General features: G+C 42.4%; 1 protein-coding gene across 1 annotated transcript in view; it reads left to right on the top strand.

Annotated features, from left to right (window-relative positions):
- The window catches only part of syndig1 (synapse differentiation inducing 1), a 65,264-nt gene that overhangs the window by 15,585 nt on the left and 26,012 nt on the right, over positions 1–23,667 (top strand). The window contains exon 3 of the mRNA XM_084092257.1: positions 13,692–13,829. Within this exon, the coding sequence (XP_083948383.1) occupies positions 13,692–13,829 (138 nt within the window). The remainder of the gene's footprint in view (positions 1–13,691; positions 13,830–23,667) is intronic.

The raw sequence follows: 23,667 nt of genomic DNA, 5'->3' as shown, positions 1-23,667 counted from the left end.
TAGCAGCAAAATGGATACATTTGCATGACTTTCTAACATTTACAGATGGAGAATATAACTGTAAAATGTAAGTTTTGCACTGAGGGGAAAAAACATGTCACAAACACATAAAACAGCACAAAAATATACGCTGTTTGATGGTGGATCGATTTGATCCACGATCTACCTCTAGGGCTGCTTCAGAAACGCGTGCACACGCAATTATCTAGACTTGATAAACCTGGATCAAATTAGTGAGATTGGGTGAACTTCAATTACCTTTTATGGAACCACTTTAGCCCCAACTTATTTGTTAGGCTCATTCAAGTCCGGTTTTGGAGTTTAATCCCCGCTTTTCTAAGCGTCTTTTATGGAACAACCCTCAGGGCAGAAAACAAAGGCAAACAGGGAAATCCAGGACAACAGTCAGACGATCAAAACTACAATGCGGGAAACCAGGATATAAGGGCTCAGAACATACATTGCATTCATCTGCAAAAAATGAATGAATACACCAGAGGGTTGTTCCATAAAAGACGCTTAGAAAAGCGGGAATTAAACTCCAAAACCGGACTTGAATGAGCCTATCAAATAAGTTGGGGCTAAAGTGGTTCCATAAAAGGTAATTGAAGTTCACGTAATCTCACTAATTTGATCCAGGTTTATCAAGTCTAGATAATTGCGTGTGCACGCGTTTCTGAAGCAGCCCTAGAGGTCGATCATGGATCAAATCGATCCACCATCAAACAGCGTGTATTTTGTGCTATTTTATGCCTTTGTGACATGTTTTTTTTTCCCTCAGTGCAAAACTTACATTTTACAGTTATATTCTCCATCTGTAAATGTTAGAAAGTCATGCAAATGTATCCATTTTGCTGCTAATCTTCATAATGAACGAGCGCTACTGCGCGAATGCGCGCCAAATAGGAGCGCAATAATTCTGACTAAAATATACATTTTGCTTGGAAAATTAACATGCAATATTTTATAACACTAGAAATATCTTCTAATTATAATAATTTATCTTTAGGATGTTGGATAAGTTGCAATGAACTTCTAGCGAACAGAAGTACTTCAGTGAACAGAAGTAGCCTAATTCAGGGAAGATTTTTTTTAAGAAACTAAATATATAAAGATACAAAATATAGTTTTGGGTATAGGACCTATGCTACTTAATAAAGATGATGTATACTTATTTAGAATGCTGAGAATTACAGCTTTTAATGCAATCATTTTTTGGAGAAAGCAAGAATCCCCAGTTTTAAATGAGTAGATTTAATTTCTAAAGTACATTATGGAGAGGATAACATGAAATTAAGAGCAAATGTATACATTTTGAAAAGATATGTGCAACTCTAAAATCAAAGAATATTCCATAAAATAAAGGAATATATATTAGCCTACATTAACTACATTTTTATATAACCCTCCCTCCCTTTTATTTCTAGTTATTTTATTTATTTACTTATTTAATATTGAATATTTGATATTCAAATAATATTACTTGAATAACTATTAGGAATTATGTGTCATTATAATTGTTTGATATAAATATGTGAATGTTAAATTTTTATTCATATTTATTTATTGTTTATTGTCTTTTACCCCTTAAATCATATGTAAAAGTGTCTAACTATGTACTTTTTGGTTATTGTTCTAATCATGTGTTTTTTAGGCTATGTGTTGGTGGGTATTATCACAAAAGAAAAAAAGTAGAAGGAAAAATAAGGAATATTTATAGGGGGAAAATATGATGTATTGATGAACTGTCAATTTGTATAATTGTGTTAAATGTGTTTGAATTGAAAGACACAATAAAGTACATTTTTATATATATATATATATATATATATATATATGCAAAAATATTTGTTATTTGGACATTAGATGTGCCTTATTTAGAATTTTAAACCTATAAGTGTATTTTTATGATAGCAATAACTGTAAAGGAACTATTGTAATGGGGTAAATCAAATGTAGGTTAATATACTGTCAATTACTAAGGTCAGATTCATCTTACCAGTTAAAATTTATACTGTGCTTTTGTAATTATTTATTTTTAATTTTGTGATTTTAACTTCTGCTTTAAAAATCTTTTTTTTAGATTGTGTTCTAATGTTCTTCTAATAATCATAAACATGTACTACAGCTGCCAAACAAAACCAGAGAGAAATGTATTCATAAATCTTTAAAACAATCTAATTAAATCTTGGGCACAAAACATTCAGCCAGTAAAAAACGAAAACCTGTAGTATATATATTGTATTTAGGCCTATATATATATATATATATATATATATATATAGGTCTTTATTGTCTAATTTATCATTGTAGCCTTATTTAAGTTGATTTTCTGTATACTGTGTATTTTTGGACTAATAATGGTTAATAAAGTCCAATAATGGTATGAGAGAGTGTCAGTGGTAATATCATTGTGTTCTTGTCGGTCAGTGTTAGAGGATCTGTGTAACAGCTGAGGCTTAGCCTGACAGTTAGCCTGCCCTGGACCAGGCTAGTTTCCCAGCATAAGTTGCCAGGGTAACTGAGTTTGAACTATTTTAAGTTTGCTTTATGAAACAGAATCCACCGACAATAAGTCTGACTAACCAAAATAAGCCTGGCTTGTATTCTAATCTTGTTTTATGGAACAACCCTCAGGTTTATAGGCAAACATAAATGAGATCATGATAAACAGGTGGTAGTAATCAGAACATGAGTCCAGGCAATGGGTTATGGGAAATGTAGTTCATAAAGTGGTGGCAGTGGCTTAGGGAGGAGGTCAAGGGCACTCCAGCGTAATCAGTGTTTATTCAAAATTGTTATATATAAAGAAGCTCTGGGTTTGCTATGCTTGTTTGTAGGTGATTATATGTCAATGTGATTATTTGTGATTATATATCGATATTACTATAATAATAATAATAATTTTAAAGTGCAACAGTAAAATTACAGTGCTTTTATTTATGGCTGTCTTAATGTTTATTTTTTTCAAACGGTAAACCACCTATTTTGGCAGAAAACCACAGAGATCCTAGCCTAGAAATCTAGACGCACCCTAGCGGCAGCAAAATGTATTTTACAGCCAGGGCAGTCTAGCAACTCTCCATAGACTTTCGAGCTGCAAAAACCTAAATTGGGTCAGGCCAATCACGTCGCTTATAAAGTAGGCGGGGCGGGCTTAACATATGACAACAGAGTTGCGACGGTTACCTGGCTGCGACTTGAAAACAAAGAATGACGTCTGCTGCTGGAGAACAGTCTTTCGAATCGGCTTTGTCCGCGACTTGGAGTTAAGTTTTTCTTTGAGAAAAGAGCAATGAACAGCACTTAAGTTATTCTTAAAAAAAGGAAGATGTGTTCGTCGTTTTGCCGGCCAGATATGGCAAAAGTTGAATCTATCAACTAGCTCCGCTGTTGGGAAAACGCTCTGGTTGGTTGAAGCGCTGTCCTATTGCGTGCAGAGGGAATTTGAAAGACATCCGTTTATCCCGCCCCTCGGAGTGAGCGTGTCTATGGTGAGTTGCCAGACCTAACATCTTGATGTAGGTCTGGATTGCCAGGCTACAGAGATCCCTCAAAGTCATCAAAATCAAAACGAATCACCATGAATCTAAATTGACAATTTTTTTTGTGGAACATTGCATTGCTTACTATAAATTATTTAACCCTGCACAGCTTTTTTTCTTTCTTTATCAAGTGATCAAGTCTTTACTATTGTGTACTATTGTCTTTACTACTTGTGTAGTTTGGCTGATGTAGTCTCCACCCATCTTCCTTGAGACTGTGTGAGGGCAGTTCACTCTGCCCCGTATCTGTTAACATATGCAGAGGGCATTTTGGTGCAAATTGGTCCCAAGAGAACCAGGTTGTGCAAGCTGTTTATGCCCTTGTGTGTAGTAAATAAGGTGAAAAAGGAAACATCCATCTACACACCATTGACACATTCAAGCTGTGATTAATACAAACCCAAGAACATGTCATCCAGTGTTGTGGCCTTGAGTTTCTATTAGGGCTGTGTATCACAAAGAATCTGGTGATACGATACGTATCACGATACAGGGATTATGATACGATATATTGAGATATTTTGCAATTCTGTAAGAAAGGCGATATATTGTGATATTTCTTTTTTTTTTTAGGAAGTAGATATAATAATAATAATAATAATAATAAAAAAACTCATAAAGTACACACCACCATATGCATAAAACCTGAGCAAAAACAAACAAACTATTATTTAATCCAAACAATAGAATCTGCATTTGCAGGATAAATTTGGAATATATATATATATATATATATATATATATTTATATATATATATATATATGTATGTATATATATATATTGTCACGGGGTGAAGAATCACTCGACAAGGTAGGCTTCGTGAACACAAGGCCCCGGAGGGTGGATTTATTTACATTAAACTAAAACTGGTGAAAGGAGGTAAGCCGATACGTGGTACGTGGTGGCTGGTGCTCAAAGTGCTCTTCGGTGCTGAATCCAGTCGAAAGTGGGTGTCCAAACGTGCTCCAAAGTGGTGGGCTGTCGGTCACTCGCTGCTTTCTGGGGAGAGACGAGAGAAAGGTTAGACCAGCGTTTCATTCGGCTCGAGACCAGAGTCTGTCTGTCTGCTCAGCATGTGCTGCTTATATGGCTGTGGGCTGATTGGGAGCAGCTGTGACCGATCAGCCGGCGGTGAGGACATGCAGGTGTTTTGCGTTGGTTGCCAGGGCGACGCTGATTCCTCCGAGGACGCTCGTCACATTCCCCCCCCCAAGCGTCGTTCTGGTCCTGTGAACAAACGGAGACAGTAGGGGTGAAGTCAGGGGAGGGTGGGGAATGACCCCTGACAGACCTGCATAAGCTGTCCAGATCCGTGAGAGGCCATCGGCGTTCGCGTTGGCGGCCCCGGCCCGATGGCGCACCTCAAAGTGGAAGTCCTGGAGCGCTAGGAACCAGCGAGTCACCCTGGCGTTGGTGTCCTTGGCGCAGGCCATCCACTGTAGGGGCGTGTGGTCGGTGACCAGGGTGAACTTGCGGCCTAGGAGGTAGTACCGGAGCTCCAGGACTGCCCACTTGATGGCCAGGGCTTTCTTCTCCACGGCGGCGTACTTCCTTTCGTCCGGGGACAGCTTCCTGCTGATGTAAATGATCGGATGCTCCTCACCTTCCTGGATTTGGGACAGGACTGCTCCCAATCCTGTGTTGGAGGCATCCGTCTGCAGCAGGAAGGGGCAGCTAAAGTCTGGAGCGCGGAGTACAGACGAGGACGTGAGCGCTGCTTTGATCTGGGCGAAGGCCTCTTCTGCCGATGGGGTCCAGCATACTTTCTCCGGCTGCCCCTTCCTGGTCAGGTCTGTCAGGGGGGGCGGCTAAAGAGGAGAAGTTGGGGATAAAACATCGGTAATAACCCGCCAACCCCAAGAAGGCTCGTACCTGGGTCTTCGTCCGGGGCCTTGGGGCAGAGTGGATGGCCTCTACTTTCTTTTCCTGCGGCTGTATGAAGCCTCGGCCGACTTGGAAGCCCAGTTTCTTGGCCTCGGAGAGGGCTAGGTGGCATTTGCAGGGGTTGGCGGTAAGTCCAGCCCGCCGGAGCTCCGAGAGAACCCTCCGCAGACGATCCAGATGTTCCTCCCATGCCTCGGAGTGGATCACCACGTCATCCAGGTAGGCGGCTGCGTACGCCTGGTGGGGCCGTAGGATGATGTCCATCATTCTCTGGAACATCGCGGGGGCCCCGTGCAAGCCGAAGGGAAGGGTCCGGTACTGCCAGTGGCCACTGGGGGACGAGAAGGCAGTCTTCGGTTAAGCAGCTTCGGAGAGTGGTACCTGCCAATAGCCCTTGGTGAGGTCTAGGGTGCTGATGTACCGGCCCTTCCCAGGCGGTCCAGCAGCTCGTCGACCCGAGGCATGGGGTACCCGTCGAATTCGGAGACTTCGTTCAGGCGGCGGAAGTCATTACAAAAGCGGAGGGTGCCACCCGGCTTTGGGACCATCACAATGGGGCTGGACCACGGACTCCGGGATGGTTCAATTACCCCCAACTTTAGCATTTGTTGGATCTCTTCCTCAATAGCCTGCCGGCGAGCTTCCGGGACACGGTAGGGCCGTTGTCTGACGATTACTCCTGGGGGTGTCCTGATGTCGTGCTGGAGCACGTTGGTCTGCCCGGGCTGGGAAGAGAACACATCCTGGAACTGACTGACCAGGTGCTGCAGCTCTGTCTTCTGGGCAGCCGAGAGATGGGGGTTGATGTCAACAACTACGAGTTCGGTGAGACTCAAGGCAGCCACTTGGTCCGAATATGGCCCTTGCCAGGAGGCCAAGAACTTGCAGGCGGAGCTGGGGACCAGGACCATGACGCGGTCTCCGGGCTGGAACTCCCGTGGTTGGGCCGCGCGGTTGTAGTGGCGTTGCTGTGCTTGCTGGGCCTTGCTGAGGTGTTCCCGGACCAATGGCATCACTCGATCGATCCGTTCCCTCATCTGTCGAACGTGTTCAATGATGGTGCGATGAGGGGCAGGCTGCTGCTCCCAAGCTTCCCTGGCCACGTCAAGGAGCCCACGTGGTTGACGGCCGAACAGGAGCTCAAAGGGGGTGAAGCCAGTTGAGGCCTGAGGGACTTTGCGGATCCCAAAGAGCACGTAGGGAATCATGAGGTCCCAATCCCGCTTATCCTCCGCCGCCACACATCTAAGCATTTGCTTGAGGGTTTGGTTGAATCTCTCCACGAGTCCGTCCGTCTGAGGGTGATAGACTGTGGTCCTCAACTGCTTCACCCGCAACAGCCTGCAGAGGTCCGCCATCAGCCGGGACATGAACGGGGTTCCCTGGTCAGTCAGGATCTCCGAGGGGAGGCCGACTCGGCTGGCCAGCAGAAACAGCTCCTGGGTGATGGACTTCGCGGTGGCCTTACGCAGGGGGACTGCTTCTGGGTACCGGGTGGCGTAGTCGACGATTACCAGGATGTGCTCGTGTCCGCGGGCAGACTTTGGCAACGGCCCCACTATGTCCATTCCAATCAGCTCGAAGGGCCCCTCGATAATAGGCAGCGGGATGAGCGGGCTGGGGGGAGGGGTCCTGGGCGACGTGGCCTGACAGGTCGGGCAGGCTTGGCAGAACCACTTCACTTCGGCCTCCAGGCCCGGCCAGTGGAAGCGGTCGCGGATGCGCTGGGTGGTGTTGGCTGCCCCGAGGTGACCTGCCATGGGATGGGAATGTGCCAGCTCCAGGATGGTTTCGGTCTTGGCTCGGAGTACAACCAGTAACCTCTTCTCCTCTCCCCTCCGCTGGGCGACACAGTACAGCAGGCCATTCTCAACGACAAAATGTGGGAGAGGATGGGGCCGTGGGAGGACGTCCTTTCCGTCGACAACTCGCACCTGAGCCCAACAGTGCTTGAGCCGATCGTCCTCCCGCTGTTCCTTGGCGAAAGAGCCCCCTCTAATAGCCTGTTGGTAAACATCATAAAACAGATTAGTAGTCTGGGAGGGGGACTCACCTTCTCTCCCACTGTCGGAGGCGAGCAGGGCCGGTCGGCGGCGGGGTCCACGAAGCCGTCTCCGTCTTCGACGGTTCCCCTCTGGGCTGGCAGGCTGAGTAGCGGCGGTGAGCAGTCTGTCGAAGCCGGGCCAATCCCTCCCAAGCAATACGGCCACCGGCAGGTCCTTCACCAGGCCAGCCTCCACCGGCCAGGTGCCTTGGGGTGACGAGATGGTGACTCTACGGGCCGGTGCTTGGCGAGTGTCTCCATGCACGCAGGTAATCGGTAGGAAGTTTTTCTGGCCACTTCGGGGGGCGCACAATCGCGACTGGATGAGGGTGACCGCACTGCCTGAGTCCAGCAGGGCCCGGAAACGTTTCCCCTCCACCGTCACATCTGTTTCGGGGGCTCCCGATGGTATATGCTGGTGGACGATGGAACCTGCCAGCCACGCTCGTGGGGGTGACGGTGGTTCAGTGCTGGGCATGGGCTCATCTCGCGGCGGGGGAACCGTCGGCCTGCTGACCGGTCGCGGGGTGCCTTCGAGCGGGCGTCGCTCCTGGACGACTCTCCGGGGGAATGGCTGCGGTCGGTCCCCGGCCTCGTGGTGATGGACGGCATCCGCCAGCTTGATCGCCTCCACGAGTTCCAGGGTGTTGGTAGGGTTCCTCATCCCAACCGCTTGCCGATGAGCGCGGGGTAGAGCGCGGAGGAGGCGATCGACCACCACTCGTTCCGCTACCTGTACTGCGGTGGGGTTCCCATCCAATAGCCAGTGATGAGCGATGCGGCTGAGCTCGGCTGCCTGGGCACGGGCTGGCACCCGGGGCTTGAACTCCCATTCGTGGAACTGCTGGGCGGCGCAGACGGCTGAGAGGTCGAGCCTCGCCAAAATTTCCCGCTTGACTTCGATATAGTCTTCGGCGATCGCAAGGGGAAGCGAGAAATAAGCCCGTTGGGCTTCTCCGGTGAGGAGGGGTGCCAGCGCACGTGCCCAATTGTCCTCGGGCCATGCCTCACGTTGGGCGGTGTTTTCAAAGACCTGCAGGAAGGCTTCCACATCGTCATCAGCAGTCATCTTCGGCAGCAGGCGGGTTGCTTGGGCGTGAGGATCAGGTAGCGGAACGCGTTGGGCGGCGGAGGTACGGACGGCGGCGAGTTCTTCCTCCGTCCTGCCCTGGCGAGTGGCGAGATGTTCCACTATTTGTTGCTGGCGAATGCTCACTTCCGCAAGGCGCTGTAATACTTCCTCCATCGCGGGGACGAGCGCGCCGCTTTCCGCAACACTGTGGCGCACAAACAAGAAAAAAATTAGGGGCTGGGGCGGTGAACTTGCCGGTGATTCTTCACAAATCTGCCCGCATTCTCCACCACTGTCACGGGGTGAAGAATCACTCGACAAGGTAGGCTTCGTGAACACAAGGCCCCGGAGGGTGGATTTATTTACATTAAACTAAAACTGGTGAAAGGAGGTAAGCCGATACGTGGTACGTGGTGGCTGGTGCTCAAAGTGCTCTTCGGTGCTGAATCCAGTCGAAAGTGGGTGTCCAAACGTGCTCCAAAGTGGTGGGCTGTCGGTCACTCGCTGCTTTCTGGGGAGAGACGAGAGAAAGGTTAGACCAGCGTTTCATTCGGCTCGAGACCAGAGTCTGTCTGTCTGCTCAGCATGTGCTGCTTATATGGCTGCGGTGGTGAGGACATGCAGGTGTTTTGCGTTGGTTGCCAGGGCGACGCTGATCCCTCCGAGGACGCTCGTCACAATATATATATATATATATATATATATATATATTAGGGCTGGGTAAAAATATCGATTCATCAATGCATTGCAATTATTTGTTTCTCAATTCAATATCGATTCATCAAATCCTATGAATCGATTCAGCCCGCCGGCCAGTGGCGGCGCTGTGGGCAACACTCTAGTGAGAGCGTTCAGCGTTGTACAAGCAAGCGGCAACCTCCCCGTCTCTCTCTTGAAACCAACACGGAAGTGAGTTAAACTGCAATTCATTGACTGGCCGCTTGAGGCTGGCTGCCAAGTTAGTCAAATCTGTATCTCCCCCATGTTAAAATTACCAACTTTACAGCAGAAAAAAACATGTTTACAGCCTGGATCTCTATGTGGCTTTGGTCTATACAGCTAATTTTGCCCTTCATAACAACTGTGAGGAGGGTGAATTTTTTTATAACTTATCCGTTTAGTTGATTAATATTTAAAGTTCTGCATAATTAAGGGTGTGGCCACTTGAGTGACAGATGGATTCCCGCTGATGTCAATGCTAGCCATTTGTCTGCTGTTACTAGCCGTCACTTCACCTCAGCAAATTTTAGCTGCTGAACTTGCCATCTCTGCAGTGTTTTGTGCTTTTTTGCTTTTCTGAATGAGCTCTCTACGAACTTGACAAGCGATGCCGCTCTGACATGTATGCACATAAATCACCACACACACTCTCTCAGAGTAATATTAAGTTACTGCATAATACATTTTCAACTAGCAGAATAGTACAGAATCACGATACACAGTCTCACTTGTAGCCATGTCTTTTAACTATTATAATATTTCGAAGGGCAAAAATAGGAACTTTTAATTGGCAGTGTTATTTATTGTGTTGACAAAATAGCACTTTGTAATGTTATAATATCTATGGTTGCAATTTTTTTTATGAGTATGCACATTTTGTGCTTCTGTTTACATTTATTTTATAACTTGGATGTATAGGAAGAAAGAAATATACTTTCTACTACTTACAGTTGCATGCACTTTAGAGGTGTTAATAAAGCACCTGTTTGTTACAGTTGTGTTTTGTATTCAACACATGTACAATATTGTACAGTTTGTTCTGCTAAATAAACCATGACAGGAAACATACTGGGGTCAATTTGTTCTTAAACATTGGTAATACTGCACACATTATTTAAAAATATACTCAGGTACTTAATTACTTGTGTATTTACTTATTATTGAATCGATATCGAAGCTAATAAATCAATATCGAATCGAATCGAATCGAAGCCTCAAGAATCGAAATCGAATCGAATTGTGAAATTCCTAACAATACCCATAATATAATATATATATATATATACAGTGGTGGACAGAATTAATGGCACCCCTGGTAAATATGATCAAAAATGGCTGTAAAAAAATAAATCTGCATTATTTGTCCTTTTGATCTTTCATTCAAAAAATTCGCACAAATCTAACCTTTCATTGAAGTAAAAGAATTGAAAGTGGGGAGGAAATCACATTATGAAATAAATGTTTTTCTCCAAAACACGTCGGCCACAATTATTGGCACCCCTTGATTTTTTTAATCAAGGAAGAAAGTTTGAGTGGCCAAAGACTCTCCAAGGATCACAGATGGAGAATTGCAGAGATTACTTGAGTCTTGGGGTTAGAAAGCCTAAATTTTTTTATCAAACAACCCTTACACAACCACATGTTGTTTGGGAGGGTTTCAAGAAAAATCCTCCTCGCTCCTCCAAAAATAAACTCCAGCATATTCAGTTGTCAGACATTACTGGATCTTCAAAAGGGGCCGGATTCTATGGTCAGATGAAACAAAAAAATGACTTTTTGGCAGAAAACCCACCAGATGTGTTTGGTGCAAACAGGGATAAAAAGTACCCCATGCCTACGGTTAAATATACTGCTGGATCTTATATGTTGTGGGCCTATTTTTCTGCTGGAGGTCCTGGACTTCTTGTTCAGATACATGGTATTATGGATTCTAGCAAATACCAACAGATAAAAAATCAAAACCTGACTGCCTCTGCTAGAAATCTTATAATGGGCCGTGGTTGGAACATCAAAATCAAACATCAAAATCAACACAAAAATGGGTCACTGAGCACAAACGTGACGTGACTGGAGTGCTGAATTGCAGAGCTTGTGCAAACATATCCACATCGCAATGATCAGATGCTTTCTTAATTGTTTTCTCACATCAGTTTTGCTGTTATCTAAATGCATCTAAACGCTCAGCAGCGCGGAGGGCGTGGGGATGTTAAGTGAGCTCTTAGAATCAATGTTTTTTCCGAGTATTGTATTTTAGCATGGCTTATTTTGAAAACAACATGATTCTTGACGATCTGGACAGAACCTCGACTGCACTGGCATATCAATTGCCTCGAGTTGCTGGAAGTGTTGCTGTCCCTGCTGAGGTTTCAGCTGCTGATCGGATGGTCAACACGACGACGGTTACGTACATAAAGCGCCAGTGCGGTTTACGCTCACGTCGCGTGTTGCAAATTGCCCGCCCTCTCCTCTGGAGTCAGACTAAAGTTACTGTGGTCCACTCACCTCCCAGGCGAGCTCAATCGTGCAGCAGACCGGATGTCACGGCAAGTATTGCTCCAAGGACAGTGGACTTTCCACTCCTAAGCTATCCAGCTGACCTGGAGTCAATTCGGCACAGGTTGATCTGTTCACTTCCAAGGAATCCTCCCAATACCCTTTGTAGTATTTCTTGTACAAGGCCCCCCTTATCATAGATGCACTGGCACACAGCTGGCCCCTGGGTCTATGGTACAAGGGTATGGGTACGAGGTCAGGGAGGACAAAGAAGAAGTCCTGTTGTTTGCACCGTATTGGTCCAGCCGGACTTGGTTCTTGGAGCTCATGTTCTTAAAACATTCCCTCCCTGGCGGATCCCTCTAAGGAAGAACCTCCTTTCTCAGGGACAAGGCACAATTTGTGCACACTGCACGATGGATCGGCGACAGGAGGTTTCACACTGCATGACTTTACAAGAGAAAGAATCGCTGACAACTTCTGTCTGGTCCACAAACTACGTTTCACAACCGAACACACACGAGAAGTCATAAGGAAATAACGCAAGATCACGCGTGCATGAGACTGGAGTTCTCGCGCGAGACTGAAATTGTTATTAAAAATGATAGCCTGCAAGAAGATTGCGATCCAAATTGTCTGTGCCCTGATTTGCAGCAAAAAGGAGAAAAAAAACAAAACAGATTATGCAGGAGGAAATGGTTGGGGAGACGAGGGGAGCAAGGATTGTGTGTTCTGCAAAGAGAGTTGGGGGTAAATAAATAATTTTGCAATGTGCTGCTGTTGCTGCTGGTCAAGCAAATGTTTGTGCTTTGTTTCTGTTTGATATAATTGTAAATATATCTATTAAAATTCTGATATTCTGGTCTATAACTCCTCCCCGAACACCCCGCTGCCCTGTTTCTTGCCCTCTCATTGGCTGTAGGTCATCGCCAATGTAGTTTTCAGTCAGAACACATTCACACAGCAGGATTTTGAATCGCAGACAAGTCCAGATATTTAGCATGCCAAATATCTCACGGGCGACGGCGACTCGTTGGGGATTCTCTCAGATCGCGTCTTTGATAATTCACACTGCGTGATTGTCACTCACATGAACGAGCACCGATTTGCCTATGATTTTGGGCATTTGTCGGCTATCTCCCAAAACCTGTCGGCGAGTGAAAATCGGGCCTAAAATCGTTCAGTGTGAACTCGGCATTAGAGGTGTCAGCAGGTTGGACCCTTACCCTAAGTGCCCAAAGTTCCCACTTCCCCTTTTAGGGATCAAGTGGTGAACTTGCAAGCCCTGCCTGTAGACAAGGCCTTAGCATTGCTGTGTCCAGTACGTGCCCCCTTTTTTGAGAAAATTTTAAATGTAGCCTACCGTATCCAAATCGATATTGAATAAAATTGAATCGAGATCAGAATTTAATTGAATCACAAGCTTGTGATCCAAAATCAAATTATGAAATTTGTTATAATACCCAGGCCTAATTCTTTTCAGGAATTCAAATTCAAGTTTTAGCCTATCTTTAAAACAATTCTTTAGAAATGTTTTTGAAAATACAAAATTAGAAGAAGCAGTTATGAAGAGTTTTTCATGAATCCGTTCAATGAACTTCTGTTTTATTGAGACGAATTATTTGAAAAATAAGCCACTTTTTATTTGGGATAATGTACCGTTGAACTGTGTACAAAAAGAACAGGTACATTAAGCAAGTAGTAGGGTCGATTTTAACCTTATGTTATAAAAGTCCTCCACATGCAAAATGTGTTACTATATTGTTAGTGGGCCCTTGCCTATCTTAGACCTCCTATAGCCTTGTTAGCATTATTACTCCACTTTTTTGGTCTTATTTTTCCCTGAAAAGGACAGAGATGTGAAATGGAGAGAGTTTGATGAAAAGCCTCTCTGTCATCTGATTCATTCAGTGTTTTGTGTGTTTTCTGCAGAGTGAGTACTCAAGTGACTCAGAGAGTGAAGACAATTTCCTCCTGATGCCTCCGAGGGACCACCTGGGCCTCAGTGTTTTCTCCATGCTCTGCTGTTTCTGGCCCCTGGGAATTGCAGCTTTCTACCTGTCTCATGAGGTAAGAAGTTCTCAACAAATAACTAATATGCCAACATAAATGCCAAGAATTTGTTACATTTCTTAATAATAATAAAAAGCCCATCTATTCACTCTTAAAATAAAGGTTCCAAAAGGTTCCAAAAGCAACAAGAGGATTTGAATTAAGGATAACTATAAAGATCTAGTTCTAAAAATCGTTCTAAATTTAAAAGAATAGTCCACACCACAACTATAACGATAACGGCACACAGAAATGATATTGTTGAAAGCCCTTTTTATGAATTTTTTGTTTCTCCAGCTGATGAACGATAAAAACATTGACAGCCAATCAGAATCCACCTGACCTTAAAGAGCTCGAGGATGCGGCAGATAACAAAATTGCAGTGTGTGCTTAGAATAAACAGGTGTGGATGCTAATATTTTATTGCTTAGATGCTAATATGTGGAGTCATTTTGTTATAGTTATCTTTATAGTTATCCTTCTTGGTGTGGAACAGGTCTTTTCAGTCGTTTTGCAATGGTATTAAATTATGATTTTATTGTCCAACTTTTTTTGAGAAGTTGTAAGCCAGGTAATATTGCTTTTTGTGCACTTTTCTTCCTGTGAGAATGCAGTTCACACTCAGAACATTTGCATTTGTTGTACTTCATTTTTTTATTGCAATGAATTTATATAATAATGATAATAATAATTTTATATTTATTATCAATCCTTCAGATTACAGTTTTATTGATACGTTCACCATACTTGTCCCATATTATGCTGGATGCTCCTGTGCTTTGGAAACAAAGACTTAGGGCACTCTGTTTAGCAGCTAAAACTCACAGCGCACACTGCAGGGTAAAGCCAGTCGTTATGTGTTACACTTTGAACATTTGAAAACAAATATCCATTTATGTAGTCTGATGTATGCTGCAGGGCAGAAGATGGAGAATTCCCCGGGTTTGCCACATTGTTTCATAAAGGTGAATATAGTATGCTGCAGTGTCAGATGTATTTATAGCTTACCGCAATGCTCTTGAGAGGAGAGAGATTGCTTACAGAAAGTGTGCTGAGAGAGGGAGAGGTCATTCGCCTCTGGTGGGAAACGTACCGAGAAGTGGTAATTGCAGTATTTTCACGCATTCCCCTTCTTATTAAATGCTTATTTCAAAGCATTAATTCAAAACAGGAAAATTATGGATATGTGTAGTGTTCATCTCCCTTTGTTTATGGGTGAAAAACATTTCACCCCAAAATGAAAAGGAAAAAAGAAAGAGAAAATTAAGCCTATTTTTTTCCTGCTTTTTGACATTATTTTTAAGAATATTCTTAAACATGACAGTATTAAAAAACGGTATAACTAATACTATAAATGATGTATAAATATTGTACAATTACAATCATTATGTTTTTGCATTTTCTTCCCACAACAATAATGTCACGATGTTAAAATATCTTAAAGTGCCCTGTTTACAATAGGTCTACATGCATCCAAGGTTACTTAAATTTCCTCATAATATACATTGCAGCATCACTTAATTTCTCATAATGTCTGGAACAGTTTGATCAAGTATTTAGTCTCTCTAAACCCTTCCCTTCCACAAGCCTACTCTGCTCTTGATTGTCTGTTGTGATTGGTCTACCGCTTCCAGTGCGTGTTGGAAATGAAATGAATTTCAGCTCCGGATCTTCCTCAGCACTTGATACACAGTGAAACGAACAGTAACAATGGCATCGATTTTACCGTATCAATTCCAGCCTCATCTTTTTTAAATGCATGCATAGTGGATTTGTTTTCGCAGCAGAAAATGGTGTCCACTCAACATGTCGACAACACGAACTAAACTCTTCCAGGCCTCAGTTATAACTGCTGTGTTTGAGGGTCAAAGTTGTTGTTCACATTGTTCACAGGCAGCCAATGAAGACCAAAATCTGGCAACTGTGGTGGAGATAGCGTGGGTGCATGGGTGCGGCTGCCCCAGGGCCCCGTGCCAATTAGGGGCCCCTCAAACGCCGCCGATCTTGCGTCACTGGACAGGAATGGGGCCCTCGCCAAGTGACACATTGCACGGGGCCCTGGCAAAGTAACATATTGCCGACACATTAACTGTAATTATGAGCCCGAGCCCGATTTAGACCCAACCATTTTTAGTACGTGGGCCGTTATAACCAGGGGCGGCGCCAGATAATTTTTTAACATGTGTTGAGGGGGTGCTAGATATATTATATATAAATACTTTTAATAAATGAGCAAAAATTGGCCACTTAATATTCAATATTCAATTATTTTAATGATCACGATTAAAGTATTAATTTTATTAAATTGAACAAGCACAACATTCGGCATTCAATCAAATATTATTAAAGATTTATTATTATTAATAATGTTATTTCAACACAATATCTCGTTATTTCGACATAATATGTGTGCCGAGTGTGCGTGCAACAAGCACGATGTGCATTTGTAAATCCGGTGACACACGTGCATTGATTTTTATTAATAAACTAGTCTTTTCTATCCGTGTCTGCTGCAAAGATGAAGTTGACGATCACCATTTCCATAGTGAACGCGCCTATAGCCAAGAGAGAAATGCACATCTTGGATTACATAATCAGAGAGTAGCCTATTTCTTTTCATTTTGAATTGTTTCGTTTAAAGACATTTAAAGCTTTCTTTAGATAGGCTATATTTCTCATGTCTGAGTTTTCGGTTAATTAATGATGAGATGCGCTCCTGTTCACGTGCAATGCAAGTGACCGCGGCGCCGGCGCCTCCATGTCATGATTTATATTGTCTGCTATATTTGCTTAAAAAAAAAAAATTAAATCCAGGCAATTGGTTGATGAAAAATGTATTAAAATTAAGATACAATTTATACAAAACGAAATTCACTTTAAATAAAGGCTTTCTACAAAACTTAAGTTTAATCATGTCTGACCCATTAACAAAATCATGTCTGACCGATTCCATGTCTCCCGATGCATCCTATCATGGTGTTCACTTTTCATAATCAACATAGATGGAAAAAATAACATTATAATATTTGAACAAATATGAAACTAAATGCTCTTATTTAATGGCTACAAAAAATATAGTAGGCCTACATAGCCTCTGTTTGTACAAATTGCTGCACATTCAAGTTAATTCTCGAATTAATTTTCAAATTATTGAAAACAATAAACATACCACTTAAAAAATATATAAATAAAATATATATACAGTTGTACTGCAGGCTACATTATTACATATGCATTCATCAGATATTTTACTTTTTTTTAACGGTTTTAATTTTAAAATGCCCCCACTGTACTGAGTGTCTAGCTCCGCCCCTGTCTGGCAATATGCAAGTTTGTTACAAACTTACGTAGGTGTAACACTGGGTGCTCTAGAGATAAAAAAAAAAAGAGTAGGATCCAAGTGCAGTATTAGTGGTTTATTAATAAAATAACACAAGTAATCCAAACAAAGTAAACCAAGACACTGGGAAAGGCAGGCAAAAACAGAACAGAAAGAACAACACCAGAACAACACCAAGAACATGGGAAAACACCAGGGTTTAAATACACAAGATAACAAGGGGCTAACACAGGACAGGTGAAGTTGATTAATTGTCATGGAAACTAACCAGGGTTGCTACTAAACACAGGAAGTGAGAACAGAAACATTTCCACCACACTGGAACAATAGGAACAAAAAAACTTCAACTTAAAAGTCCTTTAACACAAGACAAGGGAACACAAGACAGGAATCATGACAGAGCGGATTTCAGACGGGAGGGATTGGGAGCGGAACGTGGGAGGGATGGAGGGCCAAGCCAGTGTAGTGGAAATGGAGACTGAGGAGGATCAGAAAGCCAAGGCGAAGCCGGCAAGGCAGAGCTGACGGGGCTGAAGACCATCTCAGCAGAACAGGCGGATCTGGAGACCACAAAGACGGGGCAGGCATACCTGGTGTTGACCACGGCGGAGCTGGTGAAGCAGAAGACCAAGACCACTACGGTGGAGCAGATGGAGCAGAAGATCAGATGCTCACCATGGCGGAGCAGGCGGAACTGTAACAGAGAGCACAAAGAGGTTACAAATGGCCATAACAGGAAGCACAGAGGGTTCAGAGAAGGCCTCCTTCGTCGTGTCAAGGCAGAGAGAGAGAGTTCAGGGAACATCTCCGCTGCCTCGAGAGGATCATTTGCGGTTGCCGCCTCTTTCAGAGGATCCTCAGTGTTCGCCGCCACCTCGAGAGGAGCAGTAGAAGTCTATTCAGCTCAAATACACAAGATGGCGGCTGCCATTACAGGAAACACAGCTGATGGCGGTAGGACCTCTTGGGCCACTGGACCTGGGACCACCATACATGGAAGTGCGTGGACCACCGGACTCGTGACCACCGAACTTGGATGCACTGAATCCCTCAGACTTGGGACCACCGGACTTGGAAGCCCCGAGGTGGGCCAAGTTCCGCGTGATTAATTGTCATGGAAACTAACTATGGTTGTTATGGAGACTAACAAGGGTAATTACAGAAACAAACAAGGCACAAAGCAAACAGGAACTAAACACAGGAAGTAAAAACAGAAACAATACGAACAGAAAAGACTTAAAAGTCCTTAAACACAAGACAGGAGTCATGACAGGAAGTAAGACTGGAATTAGTGATTACTTTTTTTTTTAGGCAGTTCAGAATTGATTTCTTTTGGGAGACAAAAACTCCATTTATCTGCACTTTGATCTTTGAAACTGTAGACCTTTTACATTCACAAACATGTATATTACACACCACAAGAAAGGTAATATCTGAAAAGCATAATAAAGGCACTTTAATGTTCCTCAAACAGACCTCATTTTCTTAAAGAAAAAAACATAATTTCTATTGATTTTGGACTGAAATATGTCCTGAACATGTGCTTGATGGGTTTTGCGAGGTTCATTATGTGTTTAAACGTTCAGTGTTCTCATCTGATGCTGACTTTAAAAGCAGTTTATGGCCCCATCTCTCTCTCTCTCTTTTGCTGTTTTTCTCTTTCATGCGATACATCACGACTCAACACCCACAGCTCTCTAATTCTGTGTCTGAAAAAATAAAAATCCTTTCTCAGCCTAGTTCTCAAAATCTAAGCCTACACCATAATCAATTTACTGCAATCCTTCTACAATCCATGTCAACAGATTCACATTTTTTTGGAATGTTTTGTCATGTAAAAATATCACAACAAAATGTTGTCGAAATGTTATTGTGCACTAAGTAGAAATATCGGAATAAATATATAAATATCTGTGTTAAAAGATGCTATACAGAGTAGGTTGTTAATGAGTACATGTTAGACACATTAAATTATTCTTCAATTTTGTGAATGGATTAAAATAAAATGAATTGGTTCAATAGCATTCTGTATCAACCACACAGTAACATTATTTCTGTCTTACAATAATTCAAATGATCACAGAAGTAATGGGATAAGAGTTTATAGTTCGGATATAAACACAGATGTCTACAGTTATCTATAGATTAAATAATTTTGGAGCAAACTTCATACTTAAATCATCTATTGAAAGTAACTTGACGCTTCAAATAAAGATTGTATCACTTAACATTGTTACACCAGTAAGTGGCGACAAGTAACTGTTAAAAATGTATTTGTCATTGAATCATTTATTGAAGAGATTTGTTCAAAAAACCTTGATTCATCAATCTTTATGAGTGAGTCATTGAATCATTAATTCAAACCGATTTGTAAAAAAAAACGAAATAATTAAATATTTTTCATTAGACTGCAGCAATTAACATTTTGTTAGAACTACTGTTAAATTACATCTTATTTTGTTTAGTTGTCTATTCAGGATCATGGGAGAATCATGATTCTCAGTTTATTTAGAAGTGTGCAACTCTAATTTATAGACACAAACTCTTTTGGGTATAAAAAGATATAAAAAAATTTCATTGTTATTCCCCCCAAAATGGATCATTTAAAACAAAAATGTTTAACACACCTTTTGTAACCAGACAGCGCATTTTGTCACACTATATGTGCTAACTTGCAAAGAAAATGTACAAAAATATCAAAGCAGTTAAGGCCAATGAATAATGTAATTAATAAATTGTATAAAATGCCAACGTATACAATGGACAACTTAGCCTGACCTAACAATTCTGAAAAGCTTTCCGTTAAAACCTACCTTCATTATACAGTTTATTACTCTTGTCTAAATGTAGACTGAATGTAGTTTTTTTTTTCAACTGAAATGACAAAAATATGATATTGGAGTTCACAAAAACATTCAAATTATTCATACCATTCCTAATAATAGTTACATTTTTGCATCAACCTTATATATCTTGTGTGGCAACTAGCCCTGGCCTCGCCTTTATGATTTTTTCTCTCTCTGCTATAGACTCCAGGTGCACCTAAAGAAAATGTTTAAACTGCACTTTTTACAGCAATTAAAATGTAACATCATTAATTTAAATTCAGAATTGTGTGTGTGTGTGTGTGTTGAAGGCTCAGTGTAATACAGTCTGAATGGTCATGTATTATACATCTAGTGTTGCTCCAGGACCTTTCATCTTCTCAGTGAGTTTGGCGGGAAGCTAATGGATGGCCGATATGAAAGTCATACGCCAGTGGGATATTCTGTGTGAATGAACCAGGCGTTATGTGCCTTGAGGGAGGCCAAAGCAGCCTCTTTGAACAGCTCTTTTTTTCTATTCTCTTTCAGCGGCATCATTTTTAAAAGGTTATTGCTGTCTGCTGATATAATTGCATAGAGATGTAATCAGATATCTAAATAATTTGAAGGAACTACAAGTCATATTAACTAAGAATGAATAATGACAGCTGATAGCATCCTTTTATTTTCATGTGCTGTCTGCAATGTTTAAGCTCTTCGTTCACTTATGAAAATCAGGTGCAAACACTACCAAAATGTACACTACCAAAATGTAGTGCTTAATACACTTTGCATGGCACAATGTCCCATGTTGCATGTTGTTCTGAGTGCTAAATTGTGGAGGATACCTTACTTTACTGAGATTTAACAGCTCCAGCACTGTGATCCAGTCTCCTAAATCTGAAAGAACACTCGTCTGCACCACGCATCTGGACCCATTTTTTTAGCCATTATTTCTAAACCATAAACCAAAACAACCAGTTTTTTTATTACTGGATTTTCTTCAGCATTATGGGTAGTGTGGTTGTAACCCTAGAATTTTACTATCAAATGTTTTTTTTTTTTTTATATTAAGCTAAAATTACACTGGCTTCAGGAAGGTCTGTCTAAAAAGTTTAATTAATTAATTAATTAATTACACACCCTGATGTCGTTACAAACCCGTAAGACTTTCATTCATCTTCGGAACACAAATGAAGATATTTTTGATGAAATCTGAGAGATTTCTGTCCCTCCATTGACCGCTACAGCTACCACTTTGATGCTTCAAAAAGTTCATAAAGAGTTCGTAAAACTAATCCATATGAATTGAGCGGTTTAGTTCAAATTTTCTTAAGAGACTCGACCACTTTATATGATGAACAGATTGAATTGAGGCTTTTATTCACATTTCACGAGTTCACACTTGCATATAATTAAATAGAGTAAAGGATATGCGTATTTGGCGTGCTGTCCGAGGGGAATTTGGCCCAAACTCAGAGTACTCCCCCATCCCAGGTTGGGATAGGACTAGTAAGTGAGGAGATGGGGTGGTGGAGGGATGCTGGAAAACTGTCATAGAACAGTAAATCTGCTGTATATATACAACCTGGATGAGCTCCTCCCACACTCTCTGAAAAAAAGGTACAAAAGCTGTCACTGGGACAGTACCCTTCAAAAGGGTTCTAATATGTACCATTTAGGTACTAATATGTACTCGTTTGGTACCAGTATGTACCTTTGAGGGACTTATATGCAGTCTTTAGGTATAAAGGTGTACCTTTTGAAAAGGTACCACCACAGTGACAGCTTTTGTACCTTTTTTTCTGAGAGTGCACGATAATTAGGTTAATTATCTGAACGTGCTTCTCCTGAACTTTGTTAATAAAACATCACATAAACATTGATCAACTCACACATCAGTTGTGATAAATGGAAGCTCAAGCATGTTTGCTTGACGTGCGAGAACCAATGAGGTTCATTCTCGTGTTACGCAGCACGTTTGAGCTTCTCAAGAACTAGTGAGGTTCATTTTCGTGTTACGCAGCACGTTTGAGCTTCTCAAGAACCAATGAGGTTCATTCTCGTGTTACGCAGCACGTTTGAGCTTCTCAAGAACCAGTGAGGTTTATTCTCGTGTTACGCAGCACGTTTGAGCTTCTCAAGAACTAGTGAGTTTCATTCTCGTGTTACGCAGCACGTTTGAGCTTCTCAAGAACCAATGAGGTTCATTCTCGTGTTACGCAGCACGTTTGAGCTTCTCAAGAACCAGTGAGGTTTATTCTCGTGTTACGCAGCACGTTTGAGCTTCTCGAACCAATGAGGTTCATTCTCGTGTTACGCAGCACGTTTGAGCTTCTCAAGAACCAATGAGGTTCATTCTCGTGTTACGCAGCACGTTTGAGCTTCTCAAGAACTAGTGAGTTTCATTCTCGTGTTACGCAGCACGTTTGAGCTTCTCAAGAACCAATGAGGTTCATTCTCGTGTTACGCAGCACGTTTGAGCTTCTCAAGAACCAGTGAGGTTTATTCTCGTGTTACGCAGCACGTTTGAGCTTCTCGAACCAATGAGGTTCATTCTCGTGTTACACAGCACGTTTGAGCTTCAGCAAGAACCAATGAGGTTCATTCTCGTGTTACGCAGCACGTTTTGAGTTTCAGCAAGAACCAATGAGGTTCATTCTCATGTTACGCAGCACGTTTTGAGTTTCAGCAAGAACCAGTGAGGTTCATCTTGTGTTACGCAGCATGTTTGAGCTTCAGCAAAAACCAATGAGGCTCATTCTCGTGTTACGCAGCACGTTTAAGTTTCAGCAAAAACCAATGAGGTTCATTCTCGTGTTACGCAGCACGTTTGAGCTTCAGCAAGAACCAATGAGGCTCATTCTCGTGTTACGCAGCACGTTTAAGCTTCAGCAAAAACCAATGAGGTTCATTCTCGTGTTACGCAGCACGTTTGAGCTTCAGCAAGAACCAATGAGGTTCATTCTCGTGTTACGCAGCACGTTTAAGCTTCATCAAAAACCAATGAGGTTCATTCTCGTGTTACGCAGCACGTTTGAGCTTCAGCAAGAACCAATGAGGTTCATTCTCGTGTTACGCAGCACGTTTAAGCTTCAGCAAAAACCAATGAGGTTCATTCTCGTGTTACGCAGCACTTTTGAGCTTCTCAAGAACTAGTGAGGTTCATTATCGTGTTACGCAGCACGTTTGAGCTTCAGCAAGAACCAATGAGGTTCATTCTCGTGTTACGCAGCACGTTTTGAGTTTCAGCAAGAACCAATGAGGTTCATTCTCGTGTTACGCAGCACATTTGAGTTTCAGCAAGAACCAGTGAGGTTCATCTTGTGTTACGCAGCACGTTTGAGCTTCAGCAAAAACCAATGAGGCTCATTCTCGTGTTACGCAGCACGTTTTGAGTTTCAGCAAGAACCAATGAGGTTCATTCTCGTGTTACGCAGCACGTTTAAGTTTCAGCAAAAACCAATGAGGTTCATTCTCGTGTTGCGCAGCACGTTTGAGCTTCAGCAAGAACCAATGAGGTTCATTCTCGTGTTACGCAGCACGTTTAAGCTTCAGCAAAAACCAATGAGGTTCATTCTCGTGTTACGCAGCACGTTTGAGCTTCAGCAAGAACCAATGAGGTTCATTCTCGTGTTACGCAGCACGTTTTGAGTTTCAGCAAGAACCAATGAGGTTCATTCTCATGTTACGCAGCACGTTTGAGCTTCAG

Source organism: Abramis brama (assembly GCF_963993115.1).
Source record: "Abramis brama genome assembly, chromosome: 19".
Taxonomy (NCBI): Eukaryota; Metazoa; Chordata; class Actinopteri; order Cypriniformes; family Leuciscidae; genus Abramis; species Abramis brama.
The sequence above is the reverse complement of the archived record's forward strand: the minus strand, read 5'-3'. Positions and strand labels throughout refer to the sequence as shown.